Consider the following 25,195-nt stretch of genomic DNA (forward strand, 5'->3'; position numbering starts at 1 on the left):
GCACGGAGAGACCGGAACCACCGTACGGCGGTTCAAGGACCCCAGCCTCCAGTGAGTCTGGGCCCAGGGCTCAACCGTTTCCCAGTGTGCACTGCAGCGTGGCCGCAGCTTTGCCAAGGTCAGCGGCACAGCCGAAGCCCTGAAACGCCTCTCCACCCTTGGACTTGATTCCCTACCAACCTCCCTCCTGTGTGCCCTCTACTCCCGTGGCCCGGGTGGGCAGGGGCTGGCGGCCCTGTGGCCCTCCACTCGGGACGCTCTCACAGGTGGACCATGTGCACCTGTCATAACCCTGTCCTGGCACGCGGCATGGACCCTGTTCTCCACGGGGGCTCCTCCTCGGACCCTCAGCTCACAGGCGACGCTGTGGTGGGGGCTCTCCTCAGGCCCCCTCCTAGCCCCACCCCGACGGCCCAGCAGCCCCAGCCCCAGCCCCACCCAGATGGTCTGGGTGCCGGGAGAGAACTTCAGTCCTGGCTGATGCTGGGCGTCAGGTGCGGCCCCTCCCAGAGCCCCGCCGGGGACTCGGCCCCCTGGAGGGGGCACCACCGCATGGATGCGTGACGTGCCGCAGCCGCCACGGCTGGAGTCCGCGCCGCCCAAAGAGTGGAACCACAGGCTCGCAGCACTCGGAAACGTCTTTATTGCCATCGCGCGGCCCCACGGGCACCTCGGGCGCCGCCCAGGCGCCGGTCCTTCCTGCGCCCGGGCGCGCCTCGTCCCAGCGCCGTGAGCCACGGACTCTCCCACGTGCCAACAACATTCGTCACCCTCGTTCCCGCGGGCTTTCACCGTGTTACAGTTATTTTCAAATTTAACTTTACAATCATTTTTTTAAAAAAGGCTTCTTTAGGTAGACAATGCATATTTTGTTCAGGAAGATCAAAACGAGAATTTCGCAATACAATGGACAAACAACAAATGCAAATATTTATACCAGAACACCAACAGCGCCTGACCGGCGTAAGACCCCCGCTGTGGTTTAACTGGCGGTGCACTCTGCCTGACAGCGAGCCCCCCTCTTCCGTTGCTCTTTGGAATAATGATCAGACGGAGAAGTCATTTTAAGGCTAAAAAAATAAATTTTAGAAGTGATCCTCCCCACCCTATAACACTCTAGGAAACGGAATTGCAACATTCATCTCTTCCAGAAAAAAGTGTTTAAAGAGTCTTTGTGTGAAATGACTTTGGTGCGTGATTGGCGTGGCGGGAAGTCACGTGGCACGGGCTCAGGCCCGTGAAGCTGGGGCGCGGTCTTTATGGGCGGGGAGCCCCCGGGGCTTCCAGCTGCGCGTTACCCCTGAGACGAAGGCTCACCCGGCGACCTACAGGCTGCTTGGCTGCTGGTCTCCTCTTCAGCGGAAATGCCACGCAGGGGATAACGCACACACCAGAAGCAAACAAGAAGGCACATGTACTTGAGTGGGACGAAGGAATCTGCACATCGCTGCCACCCCGATGTGGGGATCTCGGGATGCTGTTTGGTCGTTTCAGGTCGAGGCCGATACATCTGGTCACGGACACGCACGGCCGGGCCAGCGGAGGCAGACGGGGCCTGGCGTGCGGACTGGGAGCGCAGGCTGCAGACAGGGCGCGTTACTGTCTGATGAACCAGGATGCTCCCGGTTAGAGCGCACGCCGGGGACACACGTGTTTCTCCTTCTGGCCTGGGGGCTGGCCTTGACAACATATGGATCTGCCAGTAACAGCCTGCAACTTAACGTCCCAGCAGGCGTGGCGGTCGATTGTGCTGGTGCGTCTGGACCGTGTCAAGGGCCGCTGAGGGGGGGGGTGCTGTCGTGGGTGGCCCTGCCCCCCTCTCTCCCCCCGCCGGACGAGCGAGCCTCGCCTACGACAGGGTGCAGTCTTCTTTGCTTCTGTCCTTCTCGCTCTGGCCCCCCGCCTCCTCCCTGCTGTCTGAGCAGGCGTCCCCCAACTCCCCAGCGGGCGCCAGGCCATCCCTTTCTGGCCCGAGGCTCTCGGAAACCTCCCTGGCTCCCTGGCTCTCACTGACGACGACCTCAGAGGGACGCTGGCCTCCGGGCAGGGTGCTGCCGGACACGTCCTCGTCCCCTGGGGGCCGGCATGGAGTGGGGCCGTCTCCGTGGGCACCGTCCGGTCCTCCTCCTCCTCCTCCTCCCTCTGACCCTCCTGCACCCGCTCCCTGAAGGGCGTCGCCTTCTGGCGGCCCCGGTTCTCCCTCGGGGATCGCTTCCCCCGCCTCCGTGGCCGCATCGCCGCCGTCTCCCGGGTTCCGTCCTCCATCCACCTCCAGGTTAGCGCTTTCCGGAACGTCCAGGTTCTCGCTGCTCCCTGCCACCGAGTTCCGTCTGGGACTGCCAGGGGCCTCAGGCGGTGTCCCCGCGCCTGGCCTCGCGTCAGTGGGTCTCGCCGGCTCTTCCTCCTTGACCTCGCTCAGCTCCGGGCTCTGAGGCGGCAACTCTTTCTCGGCGTCCTTGCTGGTCTCCGCCGCCGCCGCTGGAGACTTCTTCTTCTTGTTCTTCTTCTTCTTGTTCCTTGTCTTCTTCTGCGGCGAATCCAGCCCCTCGCCCTGCGGGTCTTTGCTGTCCTCGCCGGGTTCTTCCGCGTCCAGGGGTCCGCTCTTGGCGTCTGCTGGGCACGGGTCTGCTGCTCCCTGAGCACGGTGCGTGGCCCTCGCAGACGAGGGGCTGGTCTGGGCTGCAGTCTGGGTGGGCTTCTCACTCTTAACTCCCGCCCCCTCTGCCTCTTCCTCATCCCTGCACCCCCCCAGTCCCGTGCCCTGCACCGGGGCCTCCCCGAGCTCTGCTGCTTCCTGGCCGGTGAGTTCGGTCTCCAAACCACACCCTGCGCTGGCATCCACCTCTCTGGGGACATCGGCCACACAACTGTCATCCTGACTCACGCTGTCAACGCTGCCCCTCGGAGGCCTGGAGGCCGCTGTGTCCTCCGGCCCCCCTAGCCCTGTCGGCCCTGCCTGCACCGAGCCCGGGGTGCTGCAGCTCACCGTGTCGGCCTCGGGGATTTGCGAGGGAGCAGGTTCCTGGCGTGGGTCCGGGCTCACCTCTCCCAACCTGGTTCCGCAACCTTGCTTTTCTGGTTCCTGTGTTTCTTTGGTTTCCCCACTTTGGTTTAGGGCATCCAAGGCATCCGCCTCGGGGTGCAGTGTGTCACCATCCAGTTCCCTCCAACACCCCGAAGCCCCGGCCCCGGCTTCCGGGGTGCTTGTGGCCGCTCTGGACCCACCCTGCTCTGTGTGGTCAAGGAGGGACCCGTTTGCTAGAACTGGGCTTTGAACCTGGCCCCCCTCTGCAGCATCTGCTGCTGCTGCTAGGGAGAGGGCACTGCTGTCGGGGGGCGTGTGGTCCTCGGCACTGTCGCCAGGAGGTAAGACCTCTGCGTCCACACCGTCCTCTACGGGGTCCTCCTGGCGCTGCTCTCGCTCAGTACTCTGCAAGCTCTCTCTTTTCCCCACAGGGTCCACAGTTTCACTTTCCACCTCCACTTCAGTGGCTTTTCCTAAAAGACCATCGAGAAAATGGGAGGGACCCCGTGATGTGGTGACCACTCAACACACACGTGGCAACATCCACCCGCGTTCCCGTCCCCACCCGGCCCCGCTCCCAGGGGGAGAGAGGGAGAGAGAGAGAGACAGCGCACCAGCAGAGAGTCCCCAGGACGAAGCCTCCGCCAGCTCCGTGCCACCAAGCAGCCACCGCACCCGCAAAGAGCCGTCAGCTGAGGCCTCCGCCACCACCTCAGGGAGAGCGGCTGCCAGCGCCACCTTGTGCGCAGTTAAGCGGCTGCCAGCAGCAGGCGCGCCGGGCCCAGCAGCCGGACCCTCCAGAGTGAGGGGTCTGAGAGGGACATGGGCTCGCGGTCCGGTCCGAGTTGTCACTCCCAAACAACGTCGGGCAGCAGCTGTCAGGCTGCCCGTCACACAGCCCTGCGGGTGGCTGCCGAGTCGCGTGAAGAGACTCAGCCTCCCGGGCCACCTGGAGGGATATGCTTCTGCCACAACTTGGGTCAGGACCTCGGAAGAGGTCCACCCCCGCCACCTGGTCACGGTCCCCTGAGGAGGTGGCCTGCGCCCTGAACACCTTTGCTCCGTCCCCGTCCGCACGGACAGGGTGTCCCAGCGGGAGGCAGGCGAGGCGCTGGAATCTGGATGACCACTCGCCTGAACGCTGAGTGACTGACTCACCAAGGGACAAGCCACGAGTGACCAAACCTGCCACTGCTCTGGAATGAAGCTGTGGTTGGGATGCTTCCGCCCAACTAAACCGCAGCGTGGGAGGTGCCCCCCCCGCAGGGCAAAGGCTGGTGACGCCAGGACCTGGGGGTCGACCCAGGGGTCTCCCTGGGGGGGGGACACTTACCGCGGGGAAAGCAAGGGAAGTTAGTTTTGCTTCACCCTTTAAAAATGTCTATGAGTGCACATGACATAATGCACATTTTATATTATTACAATATTATATACCTAAATTAAAAAGATAAATATACAGCCCTGGCTGGAGTGCCTCAGTGGACTGAGTGCCAGCCTGGGAACCGAAGGTCACCGGTTCAAGTCCCAGTCAGGGCACAGGCCTGGGTTGCGGGCCAGGTCCCCACCGTACGGGGCACATGTGAGAGGCAACCACACATTGATGTTTTTCTCCCTCTCTTTCTCCCTCCCTTCCCCTCTGTCTAAAAATAAATAAATACAATCTTTTAAAAAGCATTAAAAAAATAAATGTAAATACTGGGAAGCCCCCATATGGTGGCCGCCTACAAAACTGACATTTCTGGTTCTTCAAGCGCCTGTGTGCCAGCGACTACCGAAGATGCACAGCGTGTGTTTGCACCAGAGTGGGCGGGCGGGGCCAACGCCGGCTGCCCGACAGCTGACACATGGGGGCAGGGGCGGGGAGCCGGCTGCCCTCATTCGGCGGCGCTCACGCCGTGGGCAGAGCCGTGCCCCTCTGCAGGGAGGGGGCTGGGAAGCCAGCCCTGGGGTCTGTGCGTTTCCACGAAGAACGAGAGGGGAGATGGGCAGCCTCACCGGGGCGGGACCTGCGGGCCCGGCCTGACTCCGGCCTCTCGGTCAAGCCGGGACACACAGGCGGCCAGTGGCCGGGGAGGCCTCGGGCGCGGTGGCAGCTCCAGGCTGCCCAGCAGGCGGGTTCTGGAGGCTCCTCCCCAGGCCAAGCGCAGTGACAAACAGCGGCTGGTGGGTCCTTCTGACCTTCCCGCCCCCTACCGGAACCCCCCGTGCGTGCTCTTCTGGAAGCAAAGATATGACTCCCAGAGAGACGTCGCCGTCCCCGGAGGGGTGGGTGCACTCAGACTCGCTGGCGTGGTGTGCCCTCTGCCCTGCCCGCACCGACACCCGGGGCCTGCCCTTCGCTGGCCTCCCAGGGCCGCCTGCCCCTGTCCAGTGCTCCCCGGAGGACGGCAGCCGTGGCGTCCTGTGTCCCGGCCTCTGCCCACTGCGCACAGGCACCTCTTGCCTGCAGAGCGCCGGCAGGGGGCGCCGTGTCGGCTGGCACAGGCGGCCGGCTAACTGAGCTCACAGCCCCCTCCGCTGCCCGGACCGCGGCAGCTCTGTGCGGGCGTGGAAAAGCCACGCTCGGCACCTGTCTGGGGAGGACCGAACGGCGCTGCCCGAACTGTCACCTGACCTAGAGGCCGCACCCACAGTCTCACTCAGCACCCACAGGGTGGGCGGGGAGCCCTGGCGGGAGGCAGGCTGACAGCACGCGTGGGCGGGCACACCGTGGGGCGGGGCGGGGCGCGTCCGTGACCAGACAGAGCGCGGGGCATGCGGTGCGGCTGTTAATGGCCAGTGAGGATGAGTTCGACTGTGACAGTGCGCAGGGGGGGGGGGGTGACTCGATGTGGCTGGATGGTGACAGGAGCCGGAGGAAGGCGAGGACTTACCGAGGGGCCCGTCCGCAGGCGCCGGGAGGGCGTTCGGCTCTTCCTTCGTCGTCGTCCTGGCGGGACTGCGGGGCCTGGCGCCCATCGGAGCGTCTGAAGTCTCCCCATTGGTGGCCACTTCCGAACTCAGGACAATCCCGTGTTTCTGGGGACAAGAACAGGCTCGTGGCAACACTCGCCGAGTGACATTGGGGGTAAACTCTCTTTTATTAACAGTGAGCTCAGGGGCAGCTATTTTCCCTGGAGCGGAGGAGAATCCGGCAGCGTCGGGAGGAGCGAGGTGCCGCCCCTGTGGGGGTTCTACCGGCACCCACGCATCCGGGGGGGGGCGTCCTGCAAGAAGCATGCCTCCTCGGGTCCCCACCCCGTCCTCATGTGCCGGCCACTGGGCGCTGTCGGCGGGGACCCTCGGGGCTAGGGCTGAGGCCCCAGGTGTCACGGCGGGAGGCCTCGAGCACGTCCCGGGAGGTGACCCTGCCTGTGCAAGCCGGGGAGGTGACCCTGATCTTTGCAAAGAGACTCAAGGAACAGCAAGGACTGCGTGGGTGTTCTGACGGCGGGGGGGGGGGGGGGGGGGGGAGAAGGGGCCGGGGCGTCTGGGATGCTCTCCCTCACGGCCGCACCTCATGGCTCCAGGGTCCCCTAGACCACGGACGGCTCCCCCTCAGCCCTCCGCCGTGCCCGCTCCCCCTCCTGTGCTGGGAGGGGGCCCCGACCCTGCACTAGCAGCCCTGGGGCAGAGGGGGGAGGGTCTGCGGACCTCAGCCCTGAGCCTTTTCCCGCACCGCTCTGGCCTTGGCCCCTGGAAATGAGCAGCCACACGGACATGTCTGTTGACCACATAGGACACATCTGCCCGTGGCCACGCCCTGCCTCCACTCTGCCTCCTCCAGGGTGCACAGCCCACCCAGAGCTCTGACCCCCTCGGCTGGGCACGGGGCTCCTTTACTCGGTGCCCAGACAGTGGCCGAAGCCCCCGGGGCCTGGCCGAGACGGAACTCGACTTTCCGATAACCCCGTGGGTCTCCCAGTGCAACGGGCAGGCGCCACCCCGACCCCGTCTGGCGGGAGGAGCGCTCGCAGCCCGGCACGCCACGGATGCCACGGAACAGACGAGCGCTCTCCGACTCTGAGCCGGGTGCCGCCGGGCGGTTCGAGGACGAGGACGGAAACCCTGGGACGACGCATCTAAAAACTCTTGGAAACCAGAGCTGCTTTCGAACTCCGAGAAGCCTGTGAACGCCCGAGGGTCACGGGCAGACCCCACGGAACCCGGGCTCACGTCCCACGTCTCTTCGGCGTCCCCTCCGGGACGCCGCCCCCTCTCGGCGGTCTGCGGGCCCTACCTTCAGCTTCTCTCTCAGCACGCCCACTTCTTCTCTGAGGTCGTCCCGCTCACTCCTGACGGAGTCAAAGAACTCCTTCTGCCTCTCTAAGGCCTGAGCGTGCGGCAGGGCAGAGCAGAGCAGAGAGAGAGGAGAGAGAGGAGAGGAGTCGCACAAGTCAGCAGGTGGCTGCGGGAGCGGACCGCGGAGGCAGCTGCCCCCAGGCAGGAGGCCGCCGGTTGGGCGTTAGACAGCGCGTGCTCAAAGGTACAGACGAGATGCAAGGGACACAGACCCTCCCTCAGCCCAGAAACGCGGCTGCCCGTGCCTCCCAAAGGCACCGGAAGGGTGTCACCCGTGTCTCATTCTAGCTGAGTCCGGGCCTTGCAGCCGTGTCAGCCATTGACAGGGGCCGTGCACCCCGCCCCCGTTTGAGTGCGGGGTGAATACGGAGTAGGCGGCGCTGCGGAGGAACCCGGCGACGCCTGCCTCAGCGACCCCGGCTGCTCTCCTGCGTGGCTTCCGGAGACGGCCGGCACAGGCGAGCAGGAAGGGGCCCCAAAGCAAACATGCATGCAGGTGCAAACACACATGCACGTGCAAACATGCATGCATGTGCAAACACACATGCACGTGCAACCATGCATGCACGTGCAAACACGCATGCACGTGCAAACACGTATGCGCATGCACGGGCCCCGCGTGAGCGGGTGGGCACACGGGAGAGAGAGAGGGCGAGGGCAGCCGCGTGCAGTCAGCACCCCGAGGACGCGCTCGGGCGTCTCCGCTCTGTGGCGTGCTGAGTCGCCCCCTTTCGGAAGCCAGCGTCGGGAAGCAGAGCTGAGACTGTGAGGGGTCCCTCTCTTCCTCCTCCTCCTCACCCCCACCAGCAGGGGGGCGGGAGGGAGCGGGTCTGAGGACCCTCTGGGGAGATTTCAAGCTGGGGTGGTGGGCACAGCCCTTGCCACCCCGCAGCTTCCTGGAGCCCCGTGGGAAAAGGCCCAGGCAGATGGGCAGGGAAATGCACACAGCAGAGCTGCCCGAGGGCCCCCCTCCTTGTGGGGGCGGGGGGTTCTCTGTGAGCCCCGGCAGCTCACAGGGCATCGGAGAGCCCGGCCCACGCTGACCTCACGAGGCTCTCCGTGCTGCACGCCAGCTTCCTGTCCAGAGCCACCGCCACTCTGGGAAGGCTGGCGTGCACCCCTGCACCATCGGGTCTGCGTCGGGTGGGGCCGCGTGCACGCTCATCCAGGCAGACCAGAGCCTCTGCAGACTCCCTGCAGCCCGAACAGACTCCCCGAGACGTGCGCGTCCTACCCCTATCTTTTTGTCCTTCCACTCTATCGTTTCCTGCAGGTCAGAGATCTCCCTGACATAGCCCGCCTGTTTCTGCTGCAGCTGCCGGATTTCCTGAAGGGTGGGGGCAGGGGGAAAGAGAGCGGAGAAAGGTTAGGCAGGGAGAAGGCCGGTGCAGACCACTCGGGCCGGCTGAGGGCTGCCCGCTGGCTGGCAGGCCCCGGGGGAGGCGGGAGCACAGTCTCTCCCGCTCCAGAGCCCACCCTTGAAGGCGGCCCTTTCTCCGGGTCCTGCCCCTCACCCCAGAGGGCCGGGAGAAGCCCCACTGGATGAAATTCTCATGGAGACGCACTCAAGTTCGGATCCAGTTAAGAAGGTTGAACACCCTGGGCCCTGGCCGGGTGGCTCAGGTGGTCAGAGCAGTGTCCCGTCCACCGAAAGGTTGCGGGTCGGGTCCCTGGTCCCCAGTCCCCGGGCGGGGCATGTATGGGAGGCGGCTGATGGACGTCTCTCTCCCCCTCCCTCCCCCTACAATCAATAAGCATGTCCTTGGGTGAGGATTGAAACGGTTAAGAGGGTAAAACAACCCCGAACGTTTCCCGTTGCCACTGAAACAAATCAGCACGAGTTCCGTGGCCCCGAACTCCGCCGACATGTTTTCCCGGCACCGGGGCTCCGGAGTCCCCAGTGGGTCTTGCGGGCGGAGGTCAAAGTGCGGGCCGGCCTCGGGGCTCCCCTGGGGGCCCCGCAGAGCACGTGCTGGTGGCTTCTGGAGGCGCCCGGCTCCCTGGCTCACAGTCCCTTCTCCCATCGCTCTGACATCGGCTCCTGCTGTCACCTCCCTTCTCCTGCCTGGGACTCTCCGCCCCCCCTACTTCTGTAAGGCCCCTGCGGCCCACGGGGCCCGCCCAGGAAACCTGGGGCGGTCTCCTGTCACAGGGTCCCCTTTGCCACGGAAGGTCACGGAGACGATTAGCCTAGGCCCCCAGTTCTCCAGGAAACCCGTGACTTCAGTGACGAGCCAACCAGAGGCTCCCAAGTCACACACACGAGTGTGTACACACGCACGCGCACACGCACGCACACACACACACACACACACACCCAGAGGCGCGGGCCAGGCACCCACCTGGAGCATCTCCTCCCGCTGCTGCAGGGCGGCCTTCATCTCCGCCAGCTGGAAGCGCAGCAGCCCGTGAGCGTGCTTCTCCCGCTCGAACTCCTGCGTTGGGGGGTGGGGGGCAGAGCAGAGGGCTCAGACGCGTCGTCCAGGGTCATGCCCCCCCTTCCCACGACTCCCCTCCTCTGCCTCTCGGCCACGCCAGCACGGCGTCCCGGGCCCTTAGGACGCCATGGACCCGGTTCCCTGGACGTTCCAGAAGACGCCCTGCGGTGTCCTCTACAGTGGGGGGGGGGTGCTGGGGGAGCCCGGGGCAGCTCCCGGCTCCTCTCGGGTGGGCGATGAGGCCCCGGGAAGGGCCCCCTCAGGGTGTCTGCTGGCTGTGCTGACGGCCCGAGCGAGGAGGCAGCTTGGAGAAGGACTGGGGCTAGAACCATCCCGAGTTCTGAAACACGACAAGGCAGCATCCTCGGGATAAAAGGGGCCAAACGTGTCTACTTTGGCCATAAGCCTGTCTCACCAACGGTGGCCGGGCCAGCGCTGCGTTCCAGGGACAAAACCAAAAAGGTGGGGGCAGCGTTGGGCCCCTCCTCTATGGGACTTGCCCCAGAGACCTGGCGATGCGGCTCTCTGCCCCCCACCCCACAGCCCCCCCCAGCAGCGCCGCCCCCAGGGACGGTCTGGTGCCCAGCAGCTAACTGCCGGCAGCTCAGGGGTCGCCCGCCCCGGGCCTGCCAGCCGGGCTATGTCAGAGGGGTCGGACCTCCGCTTCCGCTCGCAGACTTCTGAAGTCTGGGGCGACTGGCACCCCCAGCTGTGACAAGGGTGTGCCCGTCGGGCGGCACCCCCAGCTGTGACAAGGGTGTGCCCGTCGGGCTTTGCTTGGCCCGAGGTCTCCTCCTGGGGACAGCCTTCCAGGATGACCCAACTTATGTGGAGTTAGATCGGTGGGTTCCTGGTCCTCCTGACGGCCAAATGAGGCCACTTGAGGAGTACTAAGGACCCCTCACAGCCCCCTCCCCCCGAGGCGGGGTCAGAGCAGCGACCTCTGGCCTGGAGAGGCTTCTCCTTCCTCTCCTCCGGAGTCCTGCTGCCAGGGGCCTCCCACCAGTGTCCAGGGGCCTCCCACCAGCGTCCGACTCACTTCCCCAGCCACCAAGGGGGGCGGGGCCTGGAGTTGGTTCAGCCCTTGGGAGTGACAGCATAGAGCCAGGTATTTTGTTGTTGTTGTTGTTTCCTTTTTTCTTTTTTTTTAAGGTTTTATTTATTTATTTATTTTCAGAGAGGGAAGGGAGGGAGAGAGAGAGAGGGAGAGAGATATCAGTGTGCGGTTGCTGGGGGCCATGGCCTGCAACCTAGGCATGTGCCCTGACTGGGAATCGAACCTGCGATGCTTTGGTTCGCAGCCCACACTCAATCCACTGAGCTACGCCAGCCGGGGCTATTGTTGTTTTCAAGATAATGACACTCATTACCTAAATGTTCTGTTAATCTCAGCAAATTTGGAAAAGCGGACAATGTTCTAGGGTTCGATTAACCAAGCAATTCCCCCAAACGTGAAAGCCGAAGACTCCTGGTCCTGTGGCTCGTGGAGACGGCGGGTCGCCAGGCCAGTCGGCTGCCGTGAACCTGAGCGCCTGCCCGTGCTGCGCACCGAGGCCGTGAATCACCCTAATCCCAGCGCTTCGTCACGGGGGCCCGAGTAAGATGCCCCCTTCTCTGGGCTTAAGGGAAATATTTAGTTCTTCAACGCAGTAACTGGGCGTTTCCCAATCAGCAGAAAACAAAGCAATATAATTTTCTCAAAATCTTTGATATTTGCAGCTAGCTGTTTGTCTACGGTGTTAAGGGATAAGAAAATAAAAACCATCAAGTGTGCCTGCACGGGGAAGACCCCAAAGCGCCCAGTCGCGCTGTATCTGAGGACACCATTCCTTCCGTAGTTCGGTTTTCCCACGGCGCTGACCTCACCTCACACGCAACACACGCATGTTCTCCCAGGGACATCGCCTCTAGCTCACTATGGAAATGTGTGTATCGGTACGGGAAGTCTCCCCGAAAAGAGCATAGCATGCTCCTCGGAGGTCTGGACTTCCCAGACAAGTGGAGAACCGTTCTTAAATGCACACACACACACACTGAAAACTAAAAAAGAAAAATTATTTTTTAAAAAGCTGAAGCCCTGGCTGGCGTAGCTCAGTGGATTGAGTGCCGGCTGTGAACCAAAGTGTCCCAGGTTCGATTCCCAGACAGGGTACATGCCTGGGTTGCAGGCCACGGCCCCCAGCAACCACACATTGATGTTTCTCTCTCTCCCTCTCCTTCTCCCTCCCTTCCCTCTCTAAAAATAAAAAATAAGTAAATAAATAATAATTAAAAATAAAAAAATGAAAAAGCGGATAACTTCACGGAACCCGGAACACACACACACACACACACACACACACCCATCTCTCTGTGTTCGCAGAGTCTTCCCACCCCCACCCCCCACCACAGCAGCGCAGCTCGCCTTGTTCTTCTCCTCGTACTGCCGCCGCGACTCGGCCAGCTGCTCCTCGAGCTCCAGCAGCGCGTCCTTCAGCGTGTCCACCTGGTACATGTAGTTCGTCTTCTCGTTGTCCAGCTGCGCGTTGGAGACCATGGCCTTCTTGTACTTCTCCTCCACTTCCGCCAGCGAGTCCTGCGGGAACCGGGCCGCGGTTGGGAAATCATGGTGAGAAAACACAAAGAAAGATCAGTTCAGGGTTCTTTTCTTTTTTTTTTAAATTTGATTTGAGAGAGAGAGGGAGAGAGAGAGAGAGAGAGAGAGAGAGACGGAGAGAGGGACTGAACCAGGCCCTTGTTGTGTTAGGATGACGCTCTAGCCAGCTGAGCAACTGGGCCCGGGCCAGTTCAGCATTCTTTTTGGGTAAAGCTTTTATTTATTTATTTATTTTTAGAGAGAGGGGGAGGGAGGGAGAAAGAGGGAGAGAAACATTGATCTGTTGCCTCTCTCATGCCCCCAACTGGGGACCTGGCTTATAGCCCAGGCATGTGCCCTGCCTGGGAATCGAACTGGCGACTTTTCGGTTCACAGGCTGGTGCTCCATCCACTGAGCCACACCAGCCAGAGCTAGTTCAGTCTTCTTAAAAACGAAAAAACTCAGCCCTCAATTTAGACTTTATTTCTCCGTGCAGATGAACCAAAATAGAAAACACAGCAACTGCAAAAGCGAAGAAATTCCTCCTTTTCCATTTGACCGAATTCTCCTCACTCAGAAAACTGGTTCCTCCCTGTGATCAGGGACAAGAATAACCAACAACCACCAGGACAAGGGACACGCCTGGTGGGAAGGGTTCTGGTCACAAGCAGTCCGGCCCTGACCCCATGACTCGGGGGCCGGGTGTCGTGGGCCGGCCTGCACAACAGGTTTCCGAAGGGGCGCCTCCCAGCATGTGACCAGCACAGGGCACGGAGCCAGTGGGACGGCGGGGAGAGCCCGGCCCCGCAGCGAGCTGCCAGGCCTGGGCGCAGGAACCAGGAAAGGAGCAGGCGGAGCTGCACATGCTCCACCCCCAGGAGAACTACGCCAGGGGCACAGGCCTTGGGGGGCGGGCTCTGGGGAGACGACAGCCATCCCTTCGAAGGGACAGCCCAGGGACAGGGGCCTGCAAGGTCCACGTGGCCCTGCCTGGCCCACCCCCTGCGGGTCAGGCCACAGGGAGAACACAATGGGGTTCAGGTCTCAAAAACAGAGGACAAAGGGGAAGCAGCTCTGGAAGAGAGCAGAGCCCCTGGGTGCAGACCGCCGACAGCTAAAGAAGGGCGGGGACTGCCGGCCGGGTGTCGCAGGCACCACGGGCAGGCTTCCCGGGGCCGGCGAGGGTCCCGCCTGCACTTGCGAGCCAGGCACCGACTCTGGGGGGTGGGCGTGGGGGGGCGGTGTGACTGCCCCACCGGCCCCCGTCTCCTGTGGGTTACAAGCCAGTGCGCTCATTTCCCCGCTTTTTAAAAAGAGCTGACAGTGATGACAGTGGCGACCCATGTGGTCTGTCCCCTGCTCCCGTGCCCCGGGACAGGACCTCAGACTATCTGGGGGGCACTTTCTGGGGAGCGAGGGGCAGCGGCAGGCTACGGCTGTGGTTGGCCGCTGTGGTCAGCCGCCGCTGCCGCGTGAGGACAAGAGCGTGGCCCGACCGTCCGCCTCGCCGCCGGGGCGTGGGGGCCGAGCGGTCCCGGCCGGCACAAGGCGGTTTCCGCCTCCTGAGACGCTGAGACTGCTGTGTCTTCACTCAGACAAGCCCGACCCCGTGCACACTCAGGCGCCGCTGCGGTTAGTCCGTGTTAGAACATGCGCCCGACGCGGTGCCCCAAAGCACGGCCACGCGGGCTGTGTCACCGCAGACAGCAGGCGTCTGGGGACACACACGGTGTGCGGCTGCTGCGGGAAGCCGAGGAAACCGAACACCCTTCTCCAGGGATCGGGAGCTCCTGGCTCTGGCCCAGCCGGGGCTGGGGAGGCTGCATGGGGACACGACGTGCATCAGGGGTCACGCTAGTGGCTTCCTCTCGGCTCGAAGGCTGCACGGGGGCACCCCTCGCTAGCCCTCCCACCACGTGGGGCCCGGGGGTCTGCGGGGTTAGCATGCAGGCCGAGCGCCCGCCCCCTCTGGGGGGCGTGCACGGTCAGTGGGGTTAGCGCGTGCGCCCACACTCTGCACACGGCACCTTCAGCTCCTTCAGCCCCTGCATGTATCTGCCCTCCACGTCCTGAATCTGGTCCTGGAGCTCGTGGAGTCCCTGGGGGAGACGGCGAGACGGGCGCGTGATGCGGGGGATGGACAGGCCGGGGCGGGGTGGGGGGGGACAGGGGCGGGGCTCCGGGCAGTCCCACTCCCAGCCTGCCCTAAACAGTCTGAGCTTCCCTCGGCTTTCGTGAAGTCTCAGGGAAAAAAAGAAGTTTCCAGGCTACCAAGGTTAAAAGTTGGGTGTATCTCGTGATAATTTCACACGATTTCTGTAAGACTGAGGTCTGTCTCGTATGATATTGTGGCAGTTTTATAAAACAGGCAAAAAAGCATCCGGAAAAGGAACAAACACGATTGGAGGTTCTCTCCCTCCTGTAGTCCCTGCGCAGTGCTGGCACAGAGCCACGGGACGTGGCAGGGCTGGGCCCAGACTCACGGCCTGGCCTCGCTCTGTCGGTCCACCACCGCCACATCCCTGGTGCCCGGCATCTGCGGGAGCCAGGTGCCTCGTGAGGCTCGCTGAACAAACGAGCGACGGTGAATCTCGGACCGTTTAGGGACAACAGCCAGAACACGCTCCCACAGAGCACAGGTGTTGGAGGCCACCCCTGTGGAAACCTGGGCGCCCCACAGATGCCCCGCTGACACCGAACCCCCTTCCCCGGCCTCCCCGGCCAAGCGGCCCACGGCGGAGGCTGGTCCTCCCTCACTGGTTTGAATCTAGAAAGTGCTTCTGCAAATGAAGCAGGTCTGACCCTGAGGCACCTCATTCTGCTCCCAGGGGGGCACACGCCCTGGAGTCCGGACCGCCCTCCCCTTCATGGCCACCTGCTCGGACATGGCCGCTTTAACACGGAGCACAGTGCCACTCTTGGGCTGGGAGTGTCGGGGACGTCACAGCACATGACCACAGTCCAGAGGGAGAAGAGGAAGCCCCTCAAACCCGGGGCGAGGGTCCACGGGAGGTGGGCGATGGAGAGAAGGCACGGACGGAGGGGTGCAGAGGGCAGCGGGGCAGAGTGGCCCGGCGCCTTCACGCGGTTTGGTGAGTGTGGCCGCAGGTGGGGGCGCAGGGGCCGGGCACGGGGGGGTGGCCCTGCTGGGGCGGGCAGTCAGGGACAGCTTCCTGGGGGAGGCGGTATCTGGGCTGAGCCTTGGTGTCCCTAGAACACCTGTTTGTGGACTCGGGGGAGACGGAAGTGAGAGGAAAGATCTGGGACATCGGGGACGAAACCTCCTTCCCTGGGAGACAGGCTGTCAGAAAGGGTCCCACATGGGCAGGTGCGTTACCTTGATTTCCCGCATGGACGCCTCGGTGTCCGCGGAGACGGAGGTGTCCCCGCTTCCTCTCCGAGCAGAGGTGCCACCCAGCGAGGCCAGGGTGGCTGCAGACAGGCTGGGCAGGGTGCGGGACCCCTAGGGCGAGGCAAGGACCAAAGTCAGTTTCAGACAAAGACCCATGTGACCTGCACGTCTGCTGTCACGCCACCTCCACCCGAATCCGGCTTCCCACCTGGATGGAATGTCTCCTGTGGGCTTGGGGAGAGCAATACCGAGGGGGTCACAATGGGGGGCTGTGCAGGCTGGGGGGCCATGCAGGCTGGGGGGACTGTCTGGGTTCACCTCAAGGTCCACAGTCGGGCCAGGGCCAACCCTTTCCTTGTTCTGGGGGCTTAACACACACACAGTGGAAGTGACCCCCGGGGCCCTCCCCAGGGTTGTGGCACTGGCTGGTGGGCCGCACGCTGGTCCTGCCCGCTCGCCGGTGAAGGTCTTTACCAAAGATCAAGCAGCGTAATCTCTTGTCAGTGCCACCCCTACATGCCGGGGCCCACCCAGGCCACCAAGGACGGGGCCGGGAGGCTTGCAGAAACTCCTCACCTTCTCGGCGAAGTCTTTGTCTGGTCTCTCTTCAACCTGCAGAGGGAAGGGCACAAATGTCACACGTGAGCACTGAATGGACCTCCGGACACAGGGGGAGGGTGACAATTAAAGAACACAAGAGCCTCCTCTGCGATTTAAACAACCCGCTTTGCCCACGATGCCCGCCGGCACGCCTCTGCCGGGCGGTGCGGGCCCAGCCGGCCCTCAGCAGCTCAGGGAGCCAGGCTGAGGGTCCCGTGTGGCTTCCCGGCTCCCAGATTCCCCCGGGGAGGACGACGTCGGGACTGCGCAGGCAGAGAAAGGCCCTCGATGGGGGGACCGGTCCGTGCGCTCGTGCGCAGGGGTCGGCGTTGCAGACTCCTGCCGTTGTCCCCACGCAGCGGGGGGCGGGGAGGGTCGGCACGCTCCATGCCTGTTTGCCCTCTGCGTGACTGATCAGGGAGCCGGGACCCCCCGGGGCCTGGGGGCTGCAGGTGCAACCCACAGGCAGGAGTTCTAATTTCGACTCCCCCTGAACCGGGCCTGGGAAGCTAGCGAGAGCAGCGAGCCGGCCGGAACCTCCGCTACTTCTCACGAGCGACCGAGCCGTGTGAGACTCCGGTTCCCGCGTCCTGGGAAGGGTGAGAGCCAGACGGGAGAGGCTGGTCGGCGGGAGGGGGCGGCAGCCGGGTGTGACAGCTAATCAATCAGCCGACCGAAGGGGTCACGGAATTGGACAATATACTCCATTTCTCTGAGAGGAGGCAATCCCAGATCAGCTCTCTGCTGGGGACGACCAGGTTTAAGTGCAACCCGGGCTCTGGCTGCCAAAGCACCTGGTCTCGCCCGCCCGCCCACACTGGGGCCTTCAGAGAACTCTCTGCTCTCCTCTGACTGTCCCCTTAGTGTCCCAAGAGCAGGAGAGCAAGTGAGAGGGGAGACCACGTCCCTCAGGCCGGGGTGCTGCACCTGAGGGTGGGCCGGGCCCATTCCCACACTGGCCCCCCGGGCGGGGCCTGCGGTCCTGGTGCTCCCTCCGCCTGCCCAGAGCACCCTGTGGCCCACCTGCCCACCGCCCGCTGTCCTCCCAGGACCGGAGCAGCCTGTGTGTCCCGAGGGGCTTCCCGGACGCCTGGCCTGCAGGCGCCCTGCCCCAGGGAGCTGGACCTCCAGCTGTGTGCTGCTCTGCCCACCTGAGTGCGAGTGCACACCGGAACCCCTGTTCTCTCCGGCGGGCATGCCACATAGACGCAACCTGACACTCAGGGGCGTCCGTCCAGGTCCAGGTGGCCTGCCTGCACCCGTGTTCTGAGCTGTGCGATTTTAGCCCTCCGGGTGCAGGCCTCCTCTCGACTTGGGAGCAATACCATGCCTGAGCATTTCAGATAACCACGGAAAAGCCAGCTGCCGGGCGCCTGGTCTGCAGGAAGTCAGCTCCTTAAACCTCCCGGGCCCCGGCCTTCCTCCCCCAGAACGAGCTGGTGTGCAGAACCAATGTCAGCGAGATGAAAACAAAGAGGGTCGTGTCCCTCTCGGTGGGAGGAGGAGGAGGCCCCGTTGGGCGGGCCGTCGATCAAGCCCCCGCGAGAAGCCTGCCGCGTCCTGTTTCAACTTTCCCGCCTGGCCGTCCGTCCGCAGCAGGGACACGCAGCCCCGGGAGGCCTGCGTCCACCCACAACGACGCCGTCCCTGTAAAAGGACCCCAGGTTCTGGCCGGCTCTTCTCTCCAGGACCATGAGAGAGAACAGACCCCAGAGGCGAGCGTGGGTCCTGTGCGGCTGTGACGCACCTGGTGCTGCGTCGTCCCCCTCGTCCCACGAGGGTGGCGCCTGGAATTCTCACGTAAGGAAGGAGAGAAACCCAGGTCACGGTCCGCCCTTTCCTCCGAACACGAGTTGCACAACGCCGTCCGGGTGTCTCGGCTGGTTGGAGCGTCCTCCGGTGCCCCCCACGGTGGCAGGTTCAATCCCCCGTCACGGTGCATACGGGAGGCAACCTGTCGCTGTTCCTCTCTCCCTCTCTCCCTTCCTCTTTTTCTAAAAAATCAATAGACGTATCCTCGGGGGAGGATTTTAAAGAAGCTTAAAACACAGTGTTTAAGGAGCCTTCGCCTCACGCACAGGATGGACGCAGAATGTGAAGGGCAGGACGTGTTTTAAGGAGAGGCCACGCAGGAAGAGCCAGGCTCTGCGTGGAAGCGGCAGCCGGTCTGGGCTGGACGGTTGTTTCCGATCGCAGTTCCACTCGTTGGAGCAGGTGCGTTCTGTCCGAGTCCCAAGGCACAGGTGTGTCCGCCCACCTTCCCGAGACACGAGCCCCTGGAGCCCCGGGGAGAGGGACCCAGCGCCCTGAAGCCGCTGCAGTGGCCTGGGCTCCCACTAGATGGCAGTGTGCCCAGCCATCAGGCACCTGCACCCACTTGAATGAAGCACCCCGCTGTCCCCGAAACACAGGGACGGTGTGTCACCTCTGACACTCGGCACAGCCCTTTACCTCTGAAACAAAGAAACTGAACGGAAGCATGCTGTGGTGGCCGCTGCGTGCCGAGGCATAGTGGGGACCGCCCCAGCGTGGGACCCTGCGGGCACCGGTGGCCTCATGAGTGAGAGGGTGACCGCGCCACGCCTCCCGTGGCTTGTGGCGTCCATCGCTCTCGTTTTCTGGGCGAAGACACGGGACCCCCAGGTCGGCGCCGCGGCCGAGCAGTGACGGGTGGGAGACTCGTGCGCTGGGACTCCAGTCCCCGCTGAGCGCACGTGGCGGGTGAGCTTCCAGCGCTTCTGGGAAGAGTCGCTTCTGAACAACGTCTGTGGGATTTTCCGTCTCGGCACCTCTTCCTTCCGAAAACAAATGCTTCAAGGAGCATGTGGAAGGGGTCATTGACCTCAAGCCTTCCAACATCCCGTCTGCGGAGTGAGGTGACTCTGGGCTCGCGTGACCTGGCCTGGCGAGGGGCAACACCCCGGGGTCTCCGCCTCTGTCGCTGCTACCGGGCCGCCCACCTCCCTGACGGCCGCACACAGTCTGCGGACCCCCCGAGAGACCCAGCGCAGGGGCCAGGTACACCAGGGCTTGGCCTCAGGGCGTCCCCAGCCCCCGGCCGGCAACCTGGACCCCAGAAACAAGGGAAACGGACCACAGAAACGAGGTCATTGCTTCGTCCCTCCCAACGAGCAGACAGACGCAGTCAACGCTGCTCAGAACACACCGGTTTCAAGGGCGGTTTTCCTTCGAATGCCCGCAGCCGGGGCGCCCACCATCAGGGCGGACGTTGGCGGCTTCACATCCAATAATACTGACATTACCCTGAGAGGCTCGTCCTTGAACTCTGTGTCTGTGATTCAGCCCCTGGTTCAGAGTCTCGACGGATCACCAGGCCAGGGGTCAGGCCCCACGAGCCGGGGTGCACGGCCACGCCTCCGGCCCTGCCAATGCCCAACTCCCGTGTGGTTCTGTTTCTTCAGGGTTCACGACCCGCTCTGTCCAGGTGAAGCTCAGGAAGTTCGTGCGCCTGGCCAGGGGGCCCGGCCAGGAAGGGGGGCCGTGACACTGGCCCCGGTGACTCCCTGCTCCCTTCCCGCTCCGGGTCCCTCTGCGAGGCCAGGCTGGAAGGGTCACCGGCCCCACAGGCCTTGCCCAGGGCACCACCCACAACTGCTGCCACTCCCCCCCCGGGCGGCCCTGGCTCCTTTCCAACCCACAGGACGAACACGCCCGCTGACATTCTCCGCGGGTCTAGCGCGCCCCAGACACCAACGCCCACCCCCTTCCCACGGTGCCGCCGCCCGGGACCAGCAAACAGAGAGGGCGGCAAGTTCCGGAGCTGGAGGAGCAGAGGGCCAGCTCCGCTCTGCCTTCCGGACTTCGCTGCCTCCTGCCCTCGAGATGGTCAAGTGCCACCGTGACCACATCCCCGGGGAGCTGCCCTGCCCAGCACGGAGGTGCCTCTGTGGTTCAAGGGCCACGCACAGAGGTGTCCTCATGCCTGGAGTCCCCCCCGCCCCTCCAGGAGATGCTTGGATGGGGCCTGGGGACGGCCCGCCCCACAGAGCCTGCAGGACGCCGACCTTTGCTCCCTCAGCGTGTCGACAGCACGACCGTCCGTCGACCTTTGTTAAGTGAGCAACAGGCTCAGGGGACAAACAGGATCGAACTGATTCCTGTTTGGGAGTGACCGCCAGTCAGCTGGGCCAGCACCCGTCTGCCCCGGGCTCCAAGGGCCTGCGGGAAGGGGGGTGACAAGTCCCCTCGGCTGTGAGCTCAGAGTTACAGACGGAGACCCGGAGTTGCCGGGGGCCCGGGGCTCCCCCACCCACTGCTCCCTTTGTTCCCCTGACCGCACCTGGAGGACAGCAGTGCCCCCTCCCCCCGCCACAGCTCCCCAGGGTGGGGGCTCGGCCCTGGCTAGGCCCCCAGGGGCGGGGCTGCCCACCTCTCGCCCTCAGGCCCTGGACACGGGGCGCAGCTGCCACTCCCTCTCGGTTCACGGTCTCCTAACCAAACCCGGGTTACGTGAGCACGTCTGTCGGAAATCCAGAAGCTTCTGATGACAACGTGCGTCCGATTTCAATCTCTTCAGTCCTGTCCTGCGATTTCATCCCGATGCGAGAATAAACCTCAACGCTGGACGCTCCTGGGTTTCATGATTCCGGCTGCACCTGAGCCAGACGGGGCCCCGCGACAGCCCTGTCCGGCCGGCGGGCCGCAGCCGCGCTGTCTGTCCCGGACGGCGAGGCGGGCAGGCCCGTGCCCACGGGGGACTGGGTCGGCGCGAGCTCCCGTGGCCGGTGTTCGTCCCCAGCGGTTCCCAGGGCTCACGCGGGGGGGCTGACGTGTGAAGACTCAGGAAGCGGGCCGAGCCGGGAGCCGGCGGGACTTCGAGCTCCCAGATGCTGCCCCCCGGGCGTGGACAGTGCCCGTGGGGGCAGCTTCCCAGAGTTTAAAAAGTGGAGTCACGCGACACCCAACGGCTGGCTGGCTGTCCCACTCTTCCTCCCGAGAGCCGAGCGCCCGGCGTTGCGGGTGGACTCACCACCCAGCGGAGCGCGTGCAGGACCGGGCTTCCCCGGCCCCCTCCCGGCTGGGCTCCAGGACGGGGCGGTGTGTGGGGGAGGGGCGGGTGACCCGCACCCAGTGGCAGCGTCTGCAGCCCAGGCGGAAGGGCTGGGGCTCTCCTGCTCTGGCACCTGCCCTCCCCACCCACCTTCTGTTTCCTTGCCCCCACTCCACCCGGACGGGTAGGTGGGGGAGGGGAACATTCCTCCACCACCAGGAACACACCAGCGCGAGCCCAGGCACGACCAGCTCTGGCCTTGGCCTTGGTGTCGGGGATTCAGGCTGGGGCAGCGAAGCTGAGCCCCGATTCAGCAGCACACGCTCTGTCTCCAGGGGTCCCTCGGTTTGCCTCCCTAGACGCAGCCCCATCCGCATCTGGTAGGAACCCTCAGGGCTCTGAGACACCGTATCTAGTTTAAGGGACAAGCAAGTCACCAGCCCCCGGCGGGTGGAGAGTTCAGTCCCCTGCTTCTCCCTGGAATATACCAGGAGCAGCGCCGACACTCCAGGCGGCCAGCACCTGGCTGGTGGCGGGTCACCGAGCCCATGTTCTCGCTTCTCCAGGACGAGGTGCGGTGACGACAGCCCGGCACGGCCCAGCTCTGCTTTCCTGGGCCTGGGGCTCACCCTGGACACGCCGCCGGCTGGCACGGCCACCCTCTGCTGCGCGCACACACGCACGCAGCCCCGAGCCTGCCCACTGAACGCCCCCCCGGTCCCCCAGCCCCCCACTCCCAGGTGTCCTGGGGCAAAACCACCCTGCAGACCCTTCGTGGCCAAAGGTCCTGCAGCAGCCCCCGACGGAGACGAGGAGACACACCTGAGAGCCCCAGCACTCCCGGCCACACGCCGCCGGAGGCTCCGGGGTGAGGGCTGCACTGCAGGGCCCCCGTCCTCCCGAGCGGAACGTGGGCACCCCCTGCTGCGTGGCCCCCAGAGCGAGGCCCTGCAGCCCTGGGCATCCGAGAGCATCCGAGGCCCTTGGGGCAAAGGTGTGGCTCCCAGCTCAGACAGGCCCAGGTGTGCTTTCAAAACCACCCGGGGTCCCTCAGCAGAGAATACGTCCGTCCTTCCCACTTTCAAATCATACGAACGACAGACCGATGCACGAGGCTACACTCCCCCCACCGTCAGAGTCTTCTCCTCCCAGGCTGGTCCCCCTCCCAGCCCCATGCAGAGCCCCCCTGCAGGTGGGGGGACCCTTCAGCAGCTCGGCAGGGCAATCCGGGCACCACGGGACAGGGCCGTTCCAAACAAGGCAGCGTGGCCCCCCCCACCACTGCCCCCCGTGTTGGTACTCAGCCCTGGCAGGGGATGGAACAGCCCCGCTCCCTGCTCCCGCGGGCCGGCTGGTGGGGGCGGACAGAGGACAGACAGGCGAGGGGAGCAGAGGCGGCAGACGCGGGCTCACTCACCACCGGGCTGGCCCGCGCCGAGCTGGCTCTGGAGGAGGCGCGGGAGCTGGAGCTGAGGTGGCCGCTGTGCTCGGAGGGCTGCCCGCACAGCCCGCAGGGTGGCAGGAGGACAGAGACAAAGGGACAGGGTTAGCGGAGGTGCAGGAGGAAGGAGGCCCCGCCCCGCACTCCCGCGGAGGGAGGCCGGCTGCAGGCAGCTGCGGAGGACAGAGGGGAGCACGGAGAGCCGGCCTCCCGGGAGAGCGAAGGTGCAAAGCACAGAGCAGGCTCACGGACACCCTGCAGGGACACAGAGCGCTGGGTTAGTAGGGGGAGAGCTGCCGGGCACCGCTGCCCTGGGGCGCATGGGGGGCCGCCTCCCAGCCCCGGCGCCGGGCAAAGGAGGCGCTGGCTCCCCCGCCGCCGCCTCTGATGTGAACGCAGGCTAAGGGTTAGGGTGCATGCAAGACTCGGGCGTGGCTTTCTCAGGCGCCTGTGGCGGTCTGTCACAGACATCTGTCCGTCTGTCCACCTGGCTCACACCTCTCTTCCGGAGAGGGAAGCAGCTGTGACTGATTCATCTGGAAGCCACGACCTTTTCACTTCGGTATTGCCGTTTGTCCCGGTCCTAGGTACATTTCATGTTTTCTTGTTTTTAAAAAAGTTCTTACTTTCCTCTGGAGCGAGGCAGGGTCCGGGAGCGGGGGGAGGCAGGGTCCCAGCGGGCACCCACCAGGACCCCCGCAGCCATCGCCCCTCCTGCAGGTTTCGGGGGCCACGGCGCCTCGGGGCGTGCCACCCCCTCACCGGCCTGCTCTCCCACCAGCATGGAATTCCCCGAGGGTGGGTCTGCCTGGATTCTGAGTCCTTCGTGACCCGGTAAGCCCTGGCAGACAGCGTGCACTCAAAAAATACTTGTTGAATGAAAAACACCCACTGTAGACTATCAACAGCCTCGGTCAGGATGAGCACGCCCCCCAGGCCCACCCCACCGACGCCCATCCCTCCCTTCCTCTGAGGAAGGTCTGTGGGGCACACGCACTCGCAGGCACGGCCGTGGGGCGTGCCCGAGAGACGTCCCGGCAGCCCCGGCCGGGTCCTGCAGCCTCCCTGAGCAGGAGAAAGGAGAACACCCGACCCACGCACTCCAAGGCGGAGGAACTTCGCCTCCAGGTTTGCCGATCCGAGAGGAGCCTTCCTCCTGAGACAGATCCTGCCTCCCACCGAGCCCTGCACTGGCGCCCTGCGTGAGGGTGCGGCCACGAGACGGGGTGTTCCCAGAGCTTACCGCCGGCCCCAGCTTCCCCAGCTCCTTAGGCAGAAGCCGGCTGAGATCCTCTGACCAACGGGACCCCACAGAAGACGCCTCCAGTCCCAGCCGCTGCGGCCCACACCCCACCTGGGGGGCTGCTTGTGGCTGGGCGTCGGCGTGGCGCACGGGGCGCTCGGGGAAGCTGGGGACACCTGTGTTCTGGTCCAGGCTCTGTCTACTGTTGGCCGTGACACCGTGGAAACGTGACTCGGCCGGTCCCCTGTGACGTGGCATTGAGGACCCCGACCGCACAGAGGCACCGAGGGCCGCACAGGGGAGCGCAAGGAGGGGGCTCTCCCCATGGTTCCCTTGGCTGCCAGAAGAAACAACGCCCGTGGCTCCTGACCAGAGGGTTGCGACGGCCGCCTCCCTGCACGTCGAAACGCCGTGAGGTTCCTGCAGCGCGCACACAGCCCACAGTAACGGAAAGGAAGGAAAGGTTTCCAGGCAAAACAGCTATACTTTCGAAAACTAGTCCTTCAGTTTCGTGTAATCGTTTAATTATAATGAAGTCGTTTAACTGGAAACACATCGTGTGGGAGGGACTGACTGCCTGAGAAAATGGAGACCGGGAAGGCCTTCCGAGACGGAGACTGTCCCCTGCAGGCCGGGGTCAGCCTGGGCGCTGAGGCCGCAGCCCCCGGGGCTCAGGACGGGGTGGACCCCGCACTGGCTCCCGTGGTGCGGGCACTTAGCAGTGGCCACAGCCACTCGCTGGGTGGACAGCCTGGGGACGCTCTTCCCTCAGTCCCCTTCCTGAACGTGGGTATTTGGCAGTCCATGGGGGGTGCGATCGTGAGGGTTGGGGGCGGGCCGACGCCCCCGGGTCTCCTCCGAGGGGTGTCACCCCAGGGCTCGTCCTGCCCAGCTGAAGCCAGCAAACGCCGGCCAAGCTCCGTCTGTGTGGGAGCACACTGTTAGCCGGAGAAAGAATTTCCGTTTATTCTCTTTTATTTCATCGATAGCAGGGGCGTGTGGCCCTAGTGGAGGAATCTGTACAGCCAGGAAGAGACCTTTCATTTCCTCCGGCCTGTGAAAGCTCTCCCCCCGGGCGAGCCCCACGGGAGGCCGGGAACACAGGAGCAGCGGGCTCCGAGAGCCATCAGCCGCGCGGGGCCTGCGCTGCGCAGGCCGAGCCCAGCCACCCCAGGGAGGCCCAGCTGCAGAGGGGACGTTCAGAGGGAACCTCGGGGACAGAGCCCCT

The 25,195-nt window shown here is 64.3% G+C and overlaps 1 protein-coding gene across 16 annotated transcripts in view; it reads right to left on the bottom strand.

Moving 5' to 3' along the window:
- The window catches only part of LRRFIP1 (LRR binding FLII interacting protein 1), a 107,583-nt gene that overhangs the window by 9,555 nt on the left and 72,833 nt on the right, over nucleotides 1–25,195 (bottom strand). For 4 of the 16 annotated variants that reach the window (XM_036022655.1, XM_036022654.1, XM_036022653.1 and 1 more), the window contains 10 exons: nucleotides 22,701–22,778; nucleotides 16,249–16,284; nucleotides 15,658–15,783; nucleotides 14,348–14,419; nucleotides 12,149–12,319; nucleotides 9,649–9,741; nucleotides 8,541–8,633; nucleotides 7,245–7,337; nucleotides 5,899–6,043; nucleotides 811–3,498 (listed from right to left, as the gene is read on the bottom strand). In XM_036022655.1, coding sequence (XP_035878548.1) covers nucleotides 1,850–3,498; nucleotides 5,899–6,043; nucleotides 7,245–7,337; nucleotides 8,541–8,633; nucleotides 9,649–9,741; nucleotides 12,149–12,319; nucleotides 14,348–14,419; nucleotides 15,658–15,783; nucleotides 16,249–16,284; nucleotides 22,701–22,778 — 2,556 coding nt within the window. In that variant the 3' untranslated portion in view covers nucleotides 811–1,849. Of the gene's footprint in view, nucleotides 1–810; nucleotides 3,499–5,898; nucleotides 6,044–7,244; nucleotides 7,338–8,540; nucleotides 8,634–9,648; nucleotides 9,742–12,148; nucleotides 12,320–14,347; nucleotides 14,420–15,657; nucleotides 15,784–16,248; nucleotides 16,285–22,700; nucleotides 22,779–25,195 lie in introns of those variants that run through there. The other 12 variants (XM_036022659.1, XM_036022656.1, XM_036022660.1 and 9 more) reach the window with 8 other exon arrangements.

The sequence above is a fragment of the Phyllostomus discolor genome, chromosome 4, assembly GCF_004126475.2.
Source record: "Phyllostomus discolor isolate MPI-MPIP mPhyDis1 chromosome 4, mPhyDis1.pri.v3, whole genome shotgun sequence".
Classification (NCBI taxonomy): Eukaryota; Metazoa; Chordata; class Mammalia; order Chiroptera; family Phyllostomidae; genus Phyllostomus; species Phyllostomus discolor.